The sequence below is a fragment of the Clinocottus analis genome, unplaced genomic scaffold (genome assembly GCF_023055335.1).
Source record: "Clinocottus analis isolate CAN_PGR_092001 unplaced genomic scaffold, fCliAna1.0.p SCAF_19, whole genome shotgun sequence".
In the NCBI taxonomy this organism is placed as follows: domain Eukaryota; kingdom Metazoa; phylum Chordata; class Actinopteri; order Perciformes; family Cottidae; genus Clinocottus; species Clinocottus analis.
This window is the reverse complement of record NW_027175920.1, coordinates 269,448-289,974: the sequence shown is the minus strand read 5'-3', so window position 1 is coordinate 289,974 and position 20,527 is coordinate 269,448. Positions and strand designations below refer to the sequence as shown.

General features: G+C 41.9%; 1 protein-coding gene across 2 annotated transcripts; it reads left to right on the top strand.

The window, feature by feature from the left end:
- Positions 1-2,601: 2,601 nt before the first annotated feature.
- LOC137789350 (disintegrin and metalloproteinase domain-containing protein 8-like) lies at positions 2,602-19,979 on the top strand. Of its 2 annotated transcripts, none has more exons than XM_068582827.1 (23): positions 2,602-2,678; positions 4,006-4,112; positions 4,383-4,456; positions 4,581-4,656; positions 5,297-5,373; positions 6,871-7,087; positions 7,181-7,246; positions 7,710-7,772; positions 7,851-8,020; positions 8,128-8,209; positions 8,850-8,992; positions 9,854-10,040; positions 10,371-10,460; positions 11,682-11,880; positions 12,444-12,546; positions 12,715-12,883; positions 14,604-14,684; positions 14,789-14,873; positions 16,686-16,833; positions 16,917-17,076; positions 17,175-17,225; positions 18,555-18,602; positions 18,684-19,979. In XM_068582827.1, exons 1-23 carry the CDS (start codon positions 2,654-2,656, stop codon positions 18,762-18,764), a joined length of 2,502 nt encoding a protein of 833 aa, XP_068438928.1. In that variant the 5' UTR covers positions 2,602-2,653; the 3' UTR covers positions 18,765-19,979. The 2 variants fall into 2 exon arrangements, with proteins under 2 accessions (XP_068438928.1, XP_068438927.1); XM_068582826.1 differs by having other exon boundaries at positions 4,380-4,456.
- The last annotated feature ends 548 nt before the right edge of the window (positions 19,980-20,527 follow it).

Below are 20,527 nucleotides of genomic sequence, written 5' to 3'. Positions count from 1 at the left end.
TATTTTATTAGCACAAAAGTGTTAAAATTGCATATTCACAATTCATCTAAATACAGTGAATTAATACAATGTTAAATGGAGTTAATGCATAACAGAATGCCTCCAAGTGAAACATTACCTTCAATCTTTCTGGGTTTCATATACAGATCTAAGAGATATATAAAATACATAAACTATATCAGTCCAGCCACAAAGTGCACGAACAAGCACAATCCCACTTCACCACACTGCTCCTGTCCTGGGGGGGGGGGGGGGTGTTTACTCACGTTATGTTTCATCAGATGGTTCAACGCCAGCTGACGTGTCTTTATTATCATTCAGGATTTTTGACAAGAATGAAAAATAATCGTCCCACAAAGTCAAAAAAGTCACAAATGTTCCGGTCTCACACTTTGTGCTCAGAAGATGTCGTCAAGCTTTTTTATTTTACGCTGTATAATGAACCTCCAGCTAATACTTTATACATTTGAAGATCTCCTCATGTTTGCGTGATTCTGTTAATGAGTAAACCCAGATGACAATTTTAAAGTTAATGATTTGCATTGATTGAGCAACAAGTCCAAATAAAAACAACAAGCAGCCTTCCAGCAGACATCCAGTAGGACAATTCAACAGGTGAGATGTCTACACATTGTTGTGTACGTGCACGATGAGAACGCTCCCGTCAACAATAATAACATGTCATTTTCATTTCTAACACGTTTCCATCGTTTTGATTCATGCAGATTTCTGTGTACAGGAAACATGAGGACTGTGATTCTCGCTCTCGTGGTGTCGGCGGTCGTCGGTCAGGGTGAGTTCATGATGCACAAACAACACAACAAACCTGCAGCTTACTGCACCCAAACGGCATGAACGCCACAAGAAAAGTCCAGCACTAGTTTTAAAACAAAGGTATGATTTTATTTGTATTTTCTGCTTCCAGGTGAAGCCTTGACTTGTAACTGTGGAGGCCCATCCAGGCCTTGCTCCGGCCCCGTGGAGAGCTGCTTTGAACCGGACGAGGTCTGTGGCAGCATCACCATGCACGCTGGAACCTGTGAGTCCAGGCTGCTCCTCACATGAACAACCAGAAGGAGCTATGTCATCGTTTTCCTCTTTGTTGCATTACTTTGACTGTAAAACTTGTCGTCTAATCCGTCCCATATGTCTCCATGATCCCACAGATATCTCCACCACTAAGGGATGCATGGACGCAGAGGAATGCCGGCTGATGAGTCACACACTTCTATCACGCGGCGCCTGCTGCAGCAAAGATTTATGCAACTGATAAATGTGCAGAAATAATCTGTTGTGTGGCATTGTTCAAAATAAAGGTCAGTCACTTGAAACTTTTGGCCTTTTTCACATTTGTTTTCTTCAAAACGACAAAGATCTAATCGCTGGTGTGTTGTTACTTACATATATATATATATATATATATATATATATATATATATATATATATATATATATATATATATATATATATATATATATATGTATTTAATACTTTTATTCTGGGGAAAAAAATCAATATCTCATTCTATCTCATAATATGGACCCTCTATCTCGCAATGTCGTCTTTCTTATCTCATAATTATGACTTTCTATCTTGTAAATCAATTTTATGTCTTATAATTATGACTTTCTATCATGATTTCGATTTTCTTATCTCATCATTTTGACTTTTTTTCTTTTACTTTCAGAAATGGGTTTCCGTTGAGTAACGTTAACTAGCGATCATTATTAAGTGCGGTGCTTTTATTGTGACATATTATATTCCACCGGATGCCGAGTATAACGTTAACTAGTAATCGTTAAGTACGGTGCTTTTATTTTGACAAATTATATTCCACCGGAAGCCGAGTATAACGGTAACTAGTAATCGTTAAGTACGGTGCTTTTATTTCGAGAAATTATATTCTACCGGAAGTCAAGTTTTACGTTAACTAGTGATTGTTAAGCGCGGTGTTTTATTTTGACATATTATATTCCACCGGAAGCCGAGTATAACGGTAACTAGTAATCGTTAAGTACGGTGCTTTTATTTTGACAAATTATATTCCACCGGAAGCCGAGTATAACGGTAACTAGTAATCGTTAAGTACGGTGCTTTTATTTCGAGAAATTATATTCTACCGGAAGTCAAGTTTTACGTTAACTAGTGATTGTTAAGCGCGGTGTTTTATTTTGACATATTATATTCCACCGGAAGCCGAGTATAACGGTAACTAGTAATCGTTAAGTACGGTGCTTTTATTTTGACAAATTATATTCTACCGAAAGCCGAGTGTAACGTTAACTAGTGTAATGTTACCACGTTAACTAGTGTAACGTTACCACGTTAACTAGTGTAACGTTACCAACCGAGTGTAACGTTAACTATTGTTAAGTGCGGTGCTTTTATTTTGACATGTTATATTCCACCGGAAGCCGAGGCGGCGATAAGCGCCAGAGGAGGAGGAGCCTCCGCGGAGGCGCTGCGGTGGTCGCTGCTTCCCGGAGCCGGTGACGGGGAGACGAGAGGCGGCGTCCGGCAGAGAGCAGCGGAGACAGAGCAGCGGGCAGCGGGCAGCGGACACAGAGCAGCGGGCAGCGGGCAGCGGGCAGCGGGCAGCGGGCAGCGGGCAGCGGGCAGCGGGCAGCGGGCAGCGGGCAGCGGGCAGCAGACATGGTGCATCTGTGGCTGACGGCCGGTAGGTAACAGTTTATTTCAGAGCAGTTCGAGAGGAAAAGGCTGTTAATGTCGATTATTAATGAATTTATGTTTTTGTTTTGGGGAAGCTGCATTAAAAAAGTGTTTGTTGAAGTTACTTTTGTGTTTTTTGGGTCACAAACCACAATAATATTCAACAAGTGCTTGAAATGGGCGGAAAGAGACTTTTTCCCTTTTAAGACAATTTAAATAAAACAGAAATAAGTCCATTTTTAAATTAGTATTTTGCATAAAGTCAGGAGTAGAAAGGACCCATCTCGCCTTTTTAATTTCCTCCCTTCTTTAAAATGGTTAAATATTAAATATGTTCCTGAAAGGCTGGTTCTTCCTGCAGGCTTCTGCGTTTAAAGCGCTTTATCATCTGATGTTGTTGTTAAATTCTCTACTCATGTTTTCTTTATATTTCATGTTCTTATAATTTAACTTCGCACATTGGTTCGATGCTTTTATTATTTTCTACTTTTAATTTGTAGCATGCTTGATGAGTGAGCTTTTACTATATTCCTCTCTCTAACTAGCCGTATCAATATGGCCATAAAGTTTTATATTGTTTAAAAAAAGAGTGTATTTAATAATAAGACAATTAACTAAGTAATTATGTTATAGATTATGAATGTTATTCCTCATGAATTATACCATATATGAATTATACTTGAGTAAAAGTACAAAAGCTCACCACCAAAATGTATTCAAAGTATAAAATATAAAGTACTCACGATGCAAACTTGGTGTTAAATTATGAAGCCTTCAAAGTTTATTAGTACACACAAGTTATTAACCTGAGCAAAAAGATTACAACCATGTTTTTATGGACTAGAAGTAAAAAGTTGCATAAAGTGGAAGCACCTAAGTAAAAGTACTTCAAACTTGCTGAAGTAGTACTACTTGAGTTAGTGTACTTTCCAGCCTGAAGAGAAGAAGTACAAACAGGAAGTGGACGTCCAGCAGATAAAAGCCAGTTGTGTGTGTGTGTGTGTGTGTGTGCGTGACGGCGTTGTTGTTGTTGTGTGTGTGTGTGTGTGTGTGTGTGTGTGTGACGGCGTTGTTGTGTGTGTGTGACGGCGTTGTTGTTGTGTGTGTGTGTGCGTGACGGCGTTGTTGTTGTGTGTGTGTGTGCGTGACGGCGTTGTTGTTGTTGTGTGTGTGTGTGTGTGTGTGTGTGTGTGTGTGTGTGACGGCGTTGGTGTGTGTGTGTGACGGCGTTGTTGTGTGTGTGTGACGGCGTTGTGTGTGTGTGTGTGTGTGTGTGTGTGTGTGTGTGTGTGTGTGTGTGTGTGTGTGTGTGACGGCGTTGTGTGTGTGTGCAGTCTTCCTGGTGCAGACGGCGGGGATGTTGTCTCACGTGGAGAAGTACGAGGTGGTCCGACCCCGGAGGCTCCAGGGCCGCGGGAGGCGGAGCCTAAAGGACCCGCAGGTGACTTAAATTAAATGTTTATTATAAAGTGATATAACATATTAAAAGGGGACATTCTGCACGATGAGTATTTTTACTTTTGATGCTTTAAGTATTTGTACTTTTACTTAAACTTGAACTCAGAACTTGTACCTGCATGTTAGAGTTTTCATTAAAGCAATATTGCTATTTTTATGTGATTGAGAGCTTCTTCCTGAACAGAATAATTATTGATTATATTTGTTTACATCAGCAATAGTTGTGTAGTGACTGAACGACGATCTCCAGCAGGTTTATCCGGATGCGGTTCGGTACGAGTTGACCATCGAGGGGAGAAACCACACGATGCACCTGGAAAAGAACAGGTTTGTTTTTTAATAGAATATCGTTATTGTTTTCAATTAGAATGAATCCTGTCACAATAACTATGTATTTCACTATTTCAAAAAGAAAACTTTGTGTTTTAGTTGTTCTCCTTTTGTTTTCTAGGCATCTTATTGGCAGAAGATACACAGAAACATTTTATTCAGCAGACGGAGGACGAGTGACGACGTCGCCAAACCAGGTGAGACTTCATTTCCCTCTGAAGCGGTAAATTAAAACAAATCACCACAAAGGAGTTAGTGTATCAAGATTATTATGCATTTACCAAAAGTTATATGGATTTATTATAAAAAATAATCTGTAATTTAAAGCAAAACTAATTGGGGTGAAATAAGCTTTTGTATTTCCTGTGTCGGTAAAATCTAAATTTACAATCATTATTTATTAAAAAAGAAAAAGCCAACAGCATAGCAAGAAAACACAAATATTGAAGTTAGTTTATTGGATTAAATTAAAGTGGAAGAAATTACTTTGCCGGGAAGAGATGAAAATAATTATTAGTTAATGTATGTAAGTTTATGTGTATTACTACAGATCCATCATCACCATTATCATTATAATTAATCTTCACCGTAACTCATGATCTTGGCTAATAGTTGAGATAATAATAATAATATGTATTCATTTCAAGATTGCTTTCCTGGACAGAATTTAATATTTTAAATAAATGGCACGTTTGGTTCTATAAAACCAGATTTCTTTAAGTTGACCTCGGTGGCGTTGAGGTGACCCCGACGTGATAACGATGAAACAAAACCTGATTTAAAGAACACAGAAAGCCTTCAGTGAGCAACTGACCTCTGACCTCTGACCTGATGCAGGATCACTGCTTCTATCACGGCCGCCTGGACGGCTCCGAGGACTCTGCCGTCAGCGTCGGGATCTGTTCGGGCATCAGGTGAGAAAACACCGATAATCGCACATCAAACTTCCTCTTTGTAATCCTCCGCTTGCATCACATCCAGTAAAAGTTTCTCAGATATCTATGAAACTTGTTGCTTCACGAAGTTGAGTCATTTTTTAAGTCTGCGTACGAGAAGGCAGCTTTGAATCTGAGTTATGTAATCACACTACAGCCCCGAACCTGCAGGATCACTGTAGTTATGGTCTTTTATTTTCCTTTACTCTGTCTTTAAAGATTGTTCTGATTATTATATTCATTTAAAGCACTTTTTAAGTATGAAGGTACATTTGTGTCTTTTTTACAAGGAAGCTTTTTTTTTGTGAGAGCAGTTTTTTTTTTAGAGCAATTTTTTTTGAGAGAAAATGTTTTTTTGAGAGAAAATGTTTTTTGAGAGAAAATTATTTTTGAGAAAAAAAAATTTTTTGAGAGCCAATTTTTTTTTTTTTTCGAACCCTTTTTTTGAGAGCAAATTTTTTTTGAGAGTAAATTTTTTTTTTTTAGAACATATTTTTTGCGAAAAATTTTTTGGGAGAGGAATTTTTTTTTTTTAGAACACTTTTTTTTGAGAGAAAGCTTTTTTTGAGAGGATTTTTTTATTTAGAACACTTTATTTGTTTTTGAGCAATTTTTTTTTAGAGCAATTTTTTTTTGAGAGAAAATGTTTTTTGAGAGAAAAAAATTTTTGGAGAGCAATTTTTTTTGAGAGCCAATTTTTTTTTCGAACCCTTTTTTTGAGAACAAATTTTTTTGGAGAGTAAATTTTATTTTTTTGGACACATTTTTTTGGAGAAAATGTTTTTTTGAGAGTACATTTTTTTTTTAGAACATATTTTTTAGAGAAATTTTTTTTAGAGAAATTTTTTTTTAGAGCAAAGTATTTTTGGGGAGCAAATTTGTTTTTGAGAGCAAATTTTTTTTGAGAGGAGTTTTTTTTTTTAGAACCTTTTTTTTGAGAACAATTTTTTTTGAGAGCAATTTTTTTTTTGAGAGAAAATGTTTTTGGAGAGAAAATAATTTTTGAGAAAAAAATTTTTTTGAGAGCAATTTTTTTTGAGAGCCAATTTTTTTTTTTCGAACCCTTTTTTTTGAGAGCAAATTTTTTTGGAGAGTAAATTTTTTTTTTTTAGAACACATTTACTTTTTTTGGAGAGAAAACTTTTTTGAGAGGATTTTTTTTTTTTTTCCAACACTTTTTTTTTGAGAGCAATTTTTTTTGAGAGCAAAGTATTTTTGGAGAACAAATTTTTTTTTGAGAGCAAATTTGTTTTTAGAGAGCAATTTTTTAATTGAGAGCAAAGATTTGGAGATAATTAACTTAGAAACAAGAGATTTGCTCGGGTAAAAAAGACACAAACCCACCTTCATAGAAAGTTGCATTGCCAGCAGCTTCTGTAAAGAGCAGGTTGATCCGTTTGTCTGTCGGGTCGCGTTCTGGCCGTTTCACTCGAGGTCGTCTTTACGAAGCGTCGTCTCCTCGTCGTCTTCTCTCAGCGGCTTCGTGAGGACGCGGCAGCAGGTTTACCTCATCGAGCCTCTGGGACGCGGCGAGGACGGCGACCACGCCGTCTACAGGCGGGAGCACCTGAAGGTCAGCGGCAGGCCCGGCTGCGGCCCCTCGTCCAACGGCTCCACGCCGTACGACCGGGACCGGGACCAGGACTGGCACCCGGGCCCTCGGCTCGCTGGCCTCTTCAGGTCCAGATCCTGGGTAGGAGACACGAGCACAGTTTTGTGGTTTTACGGTCGATCCTTTTAAGAATATCAATGTGACGGTTGTGTTTCTGTTTGCTTCATCCGTCAGAAAACTAAACCCATCTCAGGGCCGCAGAAGTTCGTGGAGCTGTTTGTGGTGGTGGACCACGCCGAGGTGAGCGTCTAAACCCGTCCTCTCTACGACTCATCCTCTTTGGCTGGAAGGAAACAAAGATCGAGGTCAAGTCCGTAAATCGTACGATAAGTCGGTAACGTAAAAAATATTGCGAAATCCGTATATCGTACGATAAGTCGAGATCGTACAAAGTGTTGCCAAGTCCTTATAGCGTACGATAAATCCATAACGTAGAAGTGATCGAGGTCGTGTCCATGGTACTATAAGTCGAGAACAAAAACAGCTTGAGGTCGTGTCCTCATACATCCATCGTACGATGAATTTACGGTGTTTCTGGCTCGTGATCAGGGCGCCTCCCTCCAGAGGCCCGACTGGTATGAGCACCTTAAAAACCCGCTGGAGGGATTATTTATCTGGCCCTGGAAGGGCTGGAGGTTCCCCAGGAGGATCCGGATCACATCGTGGACGAATGAATCCGATCTCGTCGTCTCTTCCTCTGCAGTGTCAGCGCTACGGAAGCCAGACCAGGTCCCGAGTTCTCGAAGTCATAAATCACGTCGACAAGGTAATCTTTTGTTTTTTTGGGCGCTCCCCCCTCCCCTCCTGACCCGTCCCAGACTAACGCCTCGTCGTCTCCCTGCAGCTGTACCGGCCCCTGAACATCCGCGTGGTGCTGGTGGGCCTGGAGCTGTGGACGGACCGGGACCGCATCGACGTGGACGTCCACTCGGAGACGACGCTGGACAACTTCCTGCTGTGGCGGCAGGCCGACCTCCTGCGGAGGACCGACCACGACAACGCCCAGTTTGTGACGTGAGGCCCGGCGTCGGGGACGTCCGTCCGTCCGCGCAGAATGTTTAAAACCCAAAAGCCACGCGGGGAAAGTTTGAGCTAACGTTTGACGCTTTTTGTTTCCACAGCGGCAAAGACTTCCACGGAGACACGGTCGGGCTGGCCAACAAGTTCGCCATGTGCACCGAAAACTCAGGTGGAGTCAATCAGGTAATTATTCATGAGTCCTTTGACAACTGGAGGTGAAGGGAGCTTAAAGATGTCTGAGCCCGTTAGTGGTCAAGAATTAGTTTTTCCTTTTTTTGAAGGTTTCCTTAATTATCTCTGCAACCACATCGATGTTTAACTCGTCACGATCGACTCCTGTTAGTATCTGAACAATCAAAAGTCGGCCAGAGTTTTTATTTTTCTCACATATTCGCTTCCTGTGTTTTGAAAAATACAGCAAGGAGGAAGGCTTATGCAAATTTAAAGTCCCAGCATGCCCCAGTGAGACAATGTTTTGCCATTTAAAAAAAAAGAAGGAATTTTTCCATTCCTGAACCGAATGACAGTTTTTTGACTAAAAGTCCTTCTCAACAGGACAGTTCTTTGTTTTATTGTGATTTTCTTTGCAGATTATGATTCTTTAGGTCCTAATCCTTGTAAAACGGTGTCTTATCAGTATTTGGGATGTTGGTAAGACGCTGAACCAAACAGTTTGAACAAGACGTTTTTGGGAAGTCTTGCTCAGATCATGCTGGATGTTCATAGTTATGATCAAAATATGTTATAAAGGGGATTTTATAGTAGTATCTGAACTCATTTGTGGTTCATGCGGCGACTTGAACTTCTTGTCTTCCTCTTTTAGGATCACCACGACAACCCCATCGGCCTCGCCTCCACCATCGCTCACGAGATGGGACACAACTTCGGTTTGTCCCACGACGCCGCCGGCTGCCTGTGCGGCCCGTCGACCGGCAGCGAGAACTGTGTGATGGCGGAGAAGCTCAGGTGAGGACCGTCAAGGTCTCTCTCTCTCTCTCTCTCTCTCTCTCTCTCTCTCTCTCTCTCTCTCTCTTTCTCTCTCTCTCTCTCTCTCTCTCTCTCTCTCTCTCTCTCAGGGGGATCAGCAGACATCAGATTCTTACAGTAGTTCCTGTTAAACCCTGCAGCCTCTGGTGTGAAGACTGTTGGCTGTTTAAACTGTTTTTAGATCTAAAATAAGAAACACAACGTGAACAAATGTTCATTGAATCATTTTTTCACAACAAGCTAAACACGACTTTCAAGGAAAACCTGGAAAAGTCGTGTAAATGTGTTATATTCATGTGTTCATGACGTTCATTTAGTTATAAATAATGAATCTGCTTTATAAAGAAAGAAGCTCAAAATATCAGCAGCATACATACAGGCATCTATATGAATGTTTATTGTTTTAATCAAACTATTGTCTCTCATTCATTTGAGTCATTTAAGGTTTACTGTATGCTTTGAATCCTCATTGTTAGTTTAAATACTACATTTTATCACTTTTTACTGTTTACACACATTTCACACAATGTTTGCTCATGAACATTTGGTTTAAAGTCATGAAAATTTAGTTTAAAGTTATGAAAATTTAGTTTAAAGCCATGGAAATATGGTTAAAAGTCATGAACATTTCATTAAAAGTCATGTAAATTTAGTAAATAGTCATGGAAATTTGGTTAAAAGTCACAAAAAAATTAGTTAAAAGTCATAGAAATTTGGTATAAAGTCATAAAAATTTGGTTAAAAGTTATAAAAAATGAGTTAAAAGTCATAAAACAAAGTCATGTGAAGCTGGTTGAAGGCTCAGAACGTGCATGAACTCTGTTCTTCGCTCCTCTTCAGAACCGGGAATCAAGCGTTCCCCATGTTCTTCAGCGGCTGCAGCGTGGACGAGCTGGCTGAGTTCCTGCAGCGTGCTCAGCCCGGCTGCTTGTCCAAACCCGGCGCCGCCCGCAGCATCGCCACCGGCCCGCGCTGCGGCGACGCCCTGCTGGACGCCGGCGAGGAGTGCGACTGCGGCACCGCGGAGGTGAAGTGGACCCGATTGTTCTCTTCTAGGAAAACATGTGAAAGTTGAAACGTATCCTTTCGGTAGAGGAACAGATGCTCTGGTTTCCTGCCAGCTAATAAAAAAAGAGAGAAGGCGGTTTGTGATTCACAGCGTGCCAAAGCAGAGTTTCTGGCCTTCAAAAAAAAGTGAAATAGTTTTGCTGTGCGCTCACAGCGGAGAGACAACATTCCTGGCACAGCGGCTGCTCGTGTGGGAGATTAAAATCTGATCTGTTTGGACTGATATTTCATTGCCGTAATTCCCGAATACACAAATGTGACGGATTGGGAAAATGTGTTTTTCCTCCAGGAATGCAAGAACCCTTGTTGTGACGCGTCGACGTGCCGCCTGACGGCCGGATCGCAGTGCGCTCACGGACAATGCTGCGACAACTGCCAGGTAGCGTCCTTTAATGTCGAATAAACACTTTTAAAAAGGTCTGGGGATTACAAAACACACCATATTTTATGGAAATCCATCCTTCATACGCTCATGGAAAACCTTGAAAAGTCATGGAGTTTTTAATGGTTATTTCCAGGCCTGGAAAAGTCTAAAAGTGTAGTAAAAGTTCTGTGAATGTGTTATATTCATGTGTTCATGATGTTCATTTAGTTATAAATAATAAATCTACTTTTAAAAGAAAGAGGCTGAAAATATCAGCAGCATACATACAGACATCTATATAAATGTTTATTCTTTTAATCAAACTATTGTCTCTCATTCATTTGAGTCATTTAAGGTTTACTGTATGCTTTGAATCCTCATTGTTAGTTTAAATACTACATTTTATCACTTTTTACTGTTTACACACATTTCACACAATGTTTGCTCATGAACATTTGGTTTCAAGTCATGAAATTTAATTTAAAGTTATGGAAATTTTGTTTAAAGTCATGGAAATATGGTTAAACGTCATGAACATTTGGTTAAAAGTCATGGAAATTTAGTAAAAAGTCATTTAAATGTGGTTTAAAGTCATGAAGATTTTGTTAAAAGTCATAAAAAAATAGTTAAAAGTCATGAAAATTTGGTTTAAATTCATGAAAATTTTGTTAAAAGTCGTAAAAAGTTGGTTAAAAGTCATGAAAATGTGGTTGAAAGTCATGAAGATTTTGTTAAAAGTCATAAAAAAATAGTTAAGTCATGAAAATTTGGTTAAAAGTCATGAAAATATGGCTAAAAGTCATGAAAATTTGGTTAAAAGTCATGAAAATTTGGTTAAAAGTCATGAAAATTTGGTTAAAAGTCATGAAAATGTGGTTTAAAGTCATGAAAATGTTGTTAAAAGTCGTAAAAAGTTGGTTAAAAGTCATGAAAAGGTGGTTGAAAGTCCTAGTAATTGAGTTAAAGGTCAGTAAAAGTCTTGGTAATGCGTCGGTCTCAGTGCATGAGCCCTGGTGGTAGCGTCCAGCCCTGCGCTCACTAACTCCTCATGGAGGTTTCTCTTCACACGGCGCTGAAGCAGCAGCTGAATAATAGCAGGAAACAGAGGCTGGCATCCTGCTGCGTCCATGTTCTGTACTTCACCACATCCTTCCTGCGAGTCACGCAGCGTGACACCAGCAGCCGGTTGTATTGTTTCATCCACTGAACCGTCTGAAACGGGCTTTCCACCCTCAGCTCAGGCTGGCAGGCAGCGTGTGCAGGGAGCCGGCCGGCGAGTGCGACCTGCCCGACTACTGCAGCGGGGCGTCGGAGCGCTGCCCCGAAGACGACTTCCAGATGAACGGCAGGCCCTGCAGCGACCGGGCGCCGGGCTACTGCTACGACGGGCGCTGCCCCACGCACCAGCAGCACTGCTGGAGGCTGTTTGGCCCAGGTACCCTGCCTACACACACACACACACACAACAACAACAACAACAACAACAGGGGTTTCACTGTTCTTCTTCTGAAGAGGAGCCGGGCCTGCAGGAGCGTCACATGCTGCAAACCGTGTCGTTCTGGGAAAAGCTGCTTCCATAGTGTGCGTTTGTGTTGCATAAAGAGCCACAGGAGGTTTGATGAATAGCGGCGAAGTATAAATAGAGGAGAGTCTCCGCAGCGACAAAAGAAGTGTGTATTTTAAAAAATACGCCTTTAATCTTGCTTGAAGTGTGAAGACACACGGATGCTTTGCTCCGGTCCGTCCCGTCGGAGGAAAAGTCTTCACACTCAGCACGAACATCCATTTGGACTCGAGCGTGACGCGATGAGAAGTTGGTGGTTGAAGGTCACGTGACCTCACAGAACACGTTTCCGGGCCAAACTCAAGAATTAACACGCTGGTTATGACAATTTCAGGGATGAAAACTGGTCACAACTTCCCTTTTCGCTTGTTTTGCTCCACATAGAATCTCATGTGTGGTTCCAGAGGTTAAGTCTGCGTGTCGTTCCTCCTCAGGGGCCTCAGTGGGACCGGATGCGTGTTTCGACCTGAACGCTCGGGGCGAGGAAGGGGCCAACTGTGGGAGGAACAAGTTCGGCTACGCCCCCTGCGCTCCGCCGTACGTACCGCCGCGACCCGGCTGGCTTTCTGTCCAAAGGTTGAACCCAGAGGGAGGAAACCTGGCACGCAGAATGATCCACCTCACGTCCTGAAGAGCAGCAAAACAACACAACACATGTTGTTTGTGTGAAGCTGCGTCCTTCATGAATTTGTCCTTTTGTTTTAGGAATCTCATGTGTGGATCTATGTTTTGTGGAGGAGGGGGCGAGTCCATCACGGGGAAGAGGGCGGCGTACACCGTGCACGGCCTCATCGAATGTAAACTGGCCGTGGACGACGACAAGACCAGGAACATGGACCTGGTGCCGAGTGGAACCAGATGTGGACCGAATAAGGTAGAAGTGGAGAGAGTTACGCGTTATGGTTACGTTACTTCTGTAGTTTACGTTACCTCTGTAGTTTACGTTACTTCTGTAGTTTACGTTACTTCCGTAGTTTACGTTTCTTCCGTAGTTTACGTTACTTCCGTAGTTTACATTACTTCCGTAGTTTACATTACTTCCGTAGTTTACGTTACTTCCGTAGTTTACGTTTCTTCCGTAGTTTACGTTACTTCCGTAGTCTACAGTACTTCTGTAGTTTACGTTACTTCCGTTGTTTACGTTACTTCTGTAGTTTACGTTTCTTAGGTAGTTTGCGGTACATCCGTAGTTTACGTTACTTCTGTAGTTTACGTTTCTTCCGTAGTTTACGTTACTTCCGTAGTTTACAGTACTTCTGTAGTTTGCGTTACTTCCGTTGTTTACGTTACTTCTGTAGTTTACGTTTCTTAGGTAGTTTGCGGTACATCCGTAGTTTACGTTACTTCTGTAGTTTACGTTACTCCCGTAGTTTACGTTACTCCCGTAGTTTGCGTTTCTTCCGTAGTTTACGTTACTTCCGTAGTTTACGTTTCTTCCGTAGTTTGCGTTACTTAGGTAGTTTGCGGTACATCCGTAGTTTACGTTACTTCCGTTGTTTAAGTTACTTCTGTAGTTTACGTTTCTTAGGTAGTTTGCGGTACATCCGTAGTTTACGTTACTTCTGTAGTTTACGTTGCTTCCGTAGTTTGCGTTGCTTCCGTAGTTTGCGTTACATCCGTAGTTTACGTTACCTCTGTAGTTTACGTTACTTCTGTAGTTTACGTTACTTCCGTAGTTTACGTTTCTTCCGTAGTTTACGTTTCTTCCGTAGTTTACAGTACTCCCGTAGTTTGCGTTTCTTCCGTAGTTTACGTTACTTAGGTAGTTTGCGGTACATCCGTAGTTTACGTTACTTCTGTAGTTTACGTTACTTCCGTTGTTTAAGTTACTTCTGTAGTTTACGTTTCTTAGGTAGTTTGCGGTACATCCGTAGTTTACGTTACTTCTGTAGTTTACGTTGCTTCCGTAGTTTGCGTTGCTTCCGTAGTTTGCGTTACATCCGTAGTTTACGTTACTTCTGTAGTTTACGTTACTCCCGTAGTTTGCGTGACTTCCGTAGTTTACGTGACTTCCATAGTTTGCGTTTCTTCTGTTGTTTACGTTACTTCTGTGGTTTACGTTTCTTCCGTAGTTTGCGTTGCTTCCGTAGTTTGCGTTGCTCCCGTAGTTTGCGTTGCTTCCGTAGTTTGCGTTGCTTCCGTAGTTTACGTTACTTCTGTAGTTTACGTTTCTTCCGTAGTTTACGTGACTTCCGTAGTTTGCGTTACTTCTGTTGTTTACGTTACTTCTGTTGTTTACGTTTCTTGGGTAGTTTACGTTTCTTAGGTAGTTTACGTTTCTTCCGTGGTTTACATTACTTACGTAGTTTACGCTTCTTCCGTAGTTTACGTTACTTACATAGTTTAGCGTTTCTTACGTAGTTTAGCGTTTCTTACATTACTTACGTTGGTTACTTCACTCACGTAGTTTACGTTACTTCTGTAGTTTACGCTACTTCTGTAGTTTACGTTACTTCTGTAGTTTACGTTTCTTACGTAGTTTACGTTTCTTTCATAGGTTACACTACTTCCATAGTTTATGATATTTCCGTAGTTTACGTTTCTTACGTAGTTACGTTACGTAGTTTACGTTTCTCACGCTGGACGCGTTGCAGGTCTGCCTCGACAACCGGTGTGTGGATCTGTCGGTTTACGGGAAAAAGGAGGATTGTGCAAAGAAATGCAACAACAATGGGGTGAGTTGAAAGAATAAAATAATTCAGGAGTTTAAAATGACTCGCAGCAGTTTGTGGTCAGAAGGTTTTGTGGCTCTGATGTGTTGTCGCTCTTTGGCCTTCAGGTGTGTAATCACAAGAAAGCGTGCCACTGTGACCCCGGCTGGGCGCCGCCGTTCTGCGACATCCAGTACGCAGACTTACCTCCAGGTACGATAGTGCACAGTGGACGTGTCCGTGTGGTCGGGTCACACACACACACACACACACACACACACACACACACACACACACACATAAATCAGTCTTCCAGTAAGGAACATGAATGATTCATCATCATGAGCTCCAGTTTCTTCCATTCGGTTCTTCAGAGGCTGGAGATCTAAAAACTGTCCTCAGTGAAAAGTTTTAACTAAATAAAAGTTCACGGTGGCCTTTCACATAAAAGTGGTTTGTGAGGTGATTGTGCAACTCTTTGTTCCTCTCAGTAAACGACTAAAAGCACGAGTAACAGAAGGAAGAAGAGAGTTGTGTCATTCTGTGTTCAGGGTGAAATGAGGAAATATGTTTGTCGTGTTTCCACAGAAATCTCCTTTTATCTTATTTTGACGACTTTGTTATTGAAACAAGATGGCCGTAGTGGTTGTGTGTGGCGGTTGCATGCCAAGAGGTTCTAAATATTTTTGCAGGTGTTCAGTCAATAAATAAACAATTTTTCGAGGAATTCCCAGACGATCATGTTACAGCTGTTGAAATGTTTTTCCATCCAGACAGAAGTCTCTCTCATGGTTCATTTGAGTCTTTTAAGGTTTACTGTGTGCTTTGAATCCTCATCGTTAGTTAAATACGACATTTTATCACTTTGTACTGTTTACACACACATTTCACACCATGTTGGCTCATGGACATTTGGGTAAAAGTCATAAATATTTGGTGAAACGTCATGAACATCATTGGTCACAACGTGTATGAACCCTGTTTTCTCCACAAGAAGCTTTACGAGCTGAATGCAGCGTCACGTATGGTGCTGATGATGGTTCTGATGGTTCTGATGGTACTGATGATGGTTCTGATGGTTCTGATGATGGTTCTGATGGTTCTAATGGTTCTGATGATGGTTCTGATGGTTCTGATGATGGTTCTGATGTTTCTGATGATGGTTCTAATGGTTCTGATGATGGTTCTGATGTTTCTGATGATGGTTCTAATGGTTCTGATGATGGTTCGAATGGTTCTGATGATGGTTCTAATGGTTCTGATGATGGTTCTGATGGTTCTGATGATGGTTCTAATGGTTCTGATGATGGTTCTGATGATGGTTTTAATGGTTTTGATGATGGTTCTGATGTTTCTGATGATGGTTCTGATGGTTCTGATGATGGTTCTAATGGTTCCGATGATGGTTCTAATGGTTCTGATGATGGTTCTGATGTTAATGATGATGGTTCTAATGGTTCTGATGATGGTTCTAATGGTTCTGATGATGGTTCTGATGTTTCTGATGATGGTTCTAATGGTTCTGATGATGGTTCTAATGGTTCTGATGGTGGTTCTAATGGTTTTGATGATGGTTCTAATGGTTCTGATGATGGTTTTAATGGTTTTGATGATGGTTCTGATGTTTCTGATGATGGTTCTGATGGTTCTGATGATGGTTCTAATGGTTCTGATGATGGTTCTGATGTTAATGATGATGGTTCTAATGGTTCTGATGATGGTTCTGATGTTTCTGATGATGGTTCTAATGGTTCTGATGATGGTTCTAATGGTTCTGATGATGGTTCTGATGTTTCTGATGATGGTTCTAATGGTTCTGATGATGGTTCTGATGGTTCTGATGATGGTTCTAATGGTTTTGATGATGGGTCTGATGGTTCTGATGATGGTTCTGATGTTAATGATGATGGTTCTAATGGTTCTGATGATGGTTCTGATGTTAATGATGATGGTTCTAATGGTTCTGATGATGGTTCTGATGTTTCTGATGATGGTTCTAATGGTTCTGTGGTTCCCCGCCTGCAGCTCAGAGCGGTGTAATAGCCGGCGTGTGCGCGGCCGTCTGCGTCCTCCTGCTGATCGCGGCGGTGACGGCGGGGCTGCTGTGCTGCAAGAGAGACAACAAGGACAACAAGGACAACAACAAGAGAAACAACAACTACACCTGCAAGAGGTCGCCGGTCCCTCCTCCTCGCGCTCGGCGCCTCAACGTCTCGGCTCAGCGACTCCTCTTCATTTATTCTTTGGTCTCCTCAGGAAGGTGCACTCGGCTCCGGACCGGCTCAACCCGATGTTCCAGGAGCAGAGCGGCAAAGAGCGGCCGCCGATCAGCGCGCCCACGTTCATGGAGTCCACGGCGACGCAGGCCTGCGCTCCTCTGATGGCGGCGGCGAGACCCTGCAGAGCCGCGCCTCAGGTACGAGACGCAGCGGCGTAAAGACGCAAAGACGCAAAGACGCAAAGACGCAAAGACGCAAAGATGCTAACGAACTGCTTTCCTTCTTCTTCTTCTAGCCTCCAAAGAAACCGTCCACGGCTCCACCGCCGTCCTCTCAAACGGAGCCGGTAAGCTTGAAAGAGACAACAGACAAACAAACAAACAAACAAACAAACAAACAAACAAACAAACAAAGCAGCAGCGTGACCTCCGTCTCAGACTGAGCAGCTTTCACTCGGCTAAAGTTCAGAGAACTTGGCGATACGTGCGGATCGTTGTCTGAGCTCAGAGATGTGGTGAAAGACGACTGAGAAATGTTTTATTGTTGCCGGCAAAGACCACGAACCCACAAAAAACAACAACCAGCCTCTTATGACAACAACAACAACAACAACACAAACACGGAGTTCACTTCACTAAAAAGTCTCAATGATCCTCAAACGGCTGCTAACGGGAGCTTCAGTGAACCGTCCGTTTGTTTTGAGAAGAGTTTCAACGGTGTGTGTGTGTGTGTGTGTGTGTGTGTGTGTGTGTGTGTGTGTGTGTGTGTGTGTGTGTGTGTGTGTGTGTGTGTGTGTGTGTGTGTGTGTGTGTGTGTGTGAGGAGCTTCTCCGTCTTTGATGTTTGTGCCGCAGCAGTTGTGCAGTTTGTGTAACGCACATTGTGTTACATTGTCGTGTTCCTCGTGACGTCTCTGCCTGCAGGAACTTTCCTCAACTCAAGGACGAAGAGATTAGATTATTATCATTATTATTATTATTATTATTATTATTATTTTTATTATTTTTATTATTTTGCGGTCCGATATCTCCGTGACTGCAAAACTCTTAACTGAAGAATTTATGCACTGATTATAATAAAATCACAGAAATGTGTGAAGAGATATTTGTTTTGTTTGTCACTGGTGCGTTATACAAATATAGATATATATGTTATACATCCATATCTATAGATATTGTAATATAGATATACAAATACATATAAATATAAAAATAGATATTTAAAAAAATGTATATACATTTTTTTATTAGATATAGATATACAAAAACATAAATTCAATTTTATATATATATGTATATATATATATTTTAAAAAAAAATATATATATATATATATATATAGTATTTATTTACACAAATTTCTTGCAGTTGTTCATAATCGTCACGTCTATTATTTATTTTTATTCGTCCTTGTTCTTCGCTGTTATTTCTAGTTCTGTGTACAAGACATTAATAACGATGTCTTCTAGATATTTAGTCAATAGATATGATTGTGGACTTTAATACATTCCATGTTTTAAGCTTTTCATGGAACTTACTAACAAACATAGAACACCACCAGACTCGTGCTTTCACTCTCAATACTGTGAATACTTTGAATACTTTTACTACGACCTCCGGGTCGCGCTTTGAAGTTCAAAATCAAACACAACATCTTTTTTTTTTCTCCGTCACCAGACCAAACCTCGACCTCCATCCAAACCTTTGCCTCCTCTGAGTAAACAGGTGAGAATATAACGACGTTCAAGCTGCAAATTAGTTTCTGTCCTGACAACTTGAGTCTAAAGCGTCCTGTGTTCTTGTCAGTGGAAGAAGGAAACCGAGCCTCCAGCCAGGCCCGGACCTCCTCCGCCCACGGCGAAGCCGCAGATGCACAAACTCACGTGAGAGGATCCAACTCACGCGAGAGGATCCAACTCGCGCGAGGGGATCCAACTCGCGCGAGAGGATCCAACTCACGCGAGGGGATCCAACTCGCGTGAGGGGATCCAACTCACGCGAGAGGATCAAACTCACGCGAGAGGATCCAACTCGCGTGAGGGGATCCAACTCGCGCGAGAGGATCCAACTCACGCGAGGAGATCCAACTCACGCGAGAGGATCCAACTCGCGTGAGGGGATCCAACTCGCGCGAGAGGATCCAACTCACGCGAGGGGATCCAACTCACGTGAGAGGATCCAACTCACGCGAGAGGATCGTGACGCCGAAGAGTTTCGGGACAAAAAGAAGTCTCTTGGCCTGGAAGGCGGCGGCTGTGGAGGAAACTCTGCTCGTGGAGCTGCAGAGGAGTTCCCCTCCAGCAGAATGTACTATTTCAATATTTATTGAACGTGTGATGAAGGTCAGAGAGCTGATCCTGCTCGCTGGAGGCCGTCTGAGCTGTTTCATAATCTGAGATTAATACGCCGGCCTCGTCTCTGGGACTATTTCGCGCCTGTTAGCACTGTTTTTGGGCTCCACCACCAAAAATCTGTCTTTTCATACATTTTTAATACAAAAATCGAGCCCAGATCTCTCGCACTATTTAGTTTAAGTAGAAGCCGATCACCTGAAGTGCACTTTGACGTAACGGGACGTGTGATTGGCTGAACTCCTGCAGCCCTGTGAGTTCACATGAAGGACTGCAGCGGTGTCTGTACCACTTCACATTATTTATTGTCTTCCAGACGACGTCCAGCCGTCCAGACGGCCGCTCTGGATTAGGATTAAATGAGTTGAACCCGTTGGAATAGAATATTAAAGGAGGTTTAATCAGTTCACCTTTTCCTCACAGTCAGTAAAACTGTGTCCAAAGCCAGTGGGAGCTCCTGCGAGGACTCCTCTTGCCTCTTTTGTCTTCTTTGCATTGAACTTCTAGACCTCCAGATGGTACTCGCTGCATTCAGGTTCCTGCGGTTTGAAGAGTTTAAAGGTCTTCCGTTTTTTTTTTTTTTACTACGCAACCAAAAAACATTTGGCTGCAAGAAATAAGGTGCACTTTATTACAAAAGTATGTCGCATTAGTGGATTTCTCATTTTATCTGCCTGTTTGTTTGTGTTTGATTTTCCTCAGACGTTTATTTATGTGAATTACAAAAATGATTAAAAGTCTGTTGCGTTTACTTGTCTGATGGTTTTTTTGGTGCAACATATTTAGGAATAGAATCGAACCCCAGTGGACAGCTCATCCGTGTCTACTGGTCTCTGGTCTACTGGTCTCTGGTCTACTGGTCTCTGGAGGACTCGGGTCCCAGTGAGTCGGACATGAAGCTCCTTCATCTGGGTTTCCTGCTCCGGACACAAAGGACGCGTTTCGTTGTTTTTCCGCTTCAGATCTCAGACTCTCGCTTCTCGTGGGACTCAAACCGAGACCGCCCAGAGCCGCCGAGCAGCAAGAGTCTTAAATTTTGTTCGAACGTTCATGTTCCCCAAAGGATGAAGCCCACTGATTTTGGTGATCCTCTGATTTTTTGATTTTTTTCCTGCGGCGCCGCGATGAGGTTCACGTTTGTGTAGATTTTTTGGGTAAAAATGAAACAAAACAGTGAAGCAAAACTACATTTTTACAGACGTCCCTGGTTGAAGCGTTGCTCAAGAACCAGATTTTTCTCAAGATTTCCAACTCGAAGCGCATCGCAGCCGTCGTTTGCCGCCGAGAGTCGTCAAACTG

Coding starts and splice junctions, on each gene's coding strand:
- LOC137789350 (XM_068582826.1), top strand. CDS start 2,654: ATGGTGCATCTGTGGCTGACGGCCG. Junction 8,993..9,853: donor GTGATGGCGGAGAAGCTCAG/GTGAGGACCGTC, acceptor GCTCCTCTTCAG/AACCGGGAATCAAGCGTTCC. Junction 10,461..11,681: donor AATGCTGCGACAACTGCCAG/GTAGCGTCCTTT, acceptor TTCCACCCTCAG/CTCAGGCTGGCAGGCAGCGT.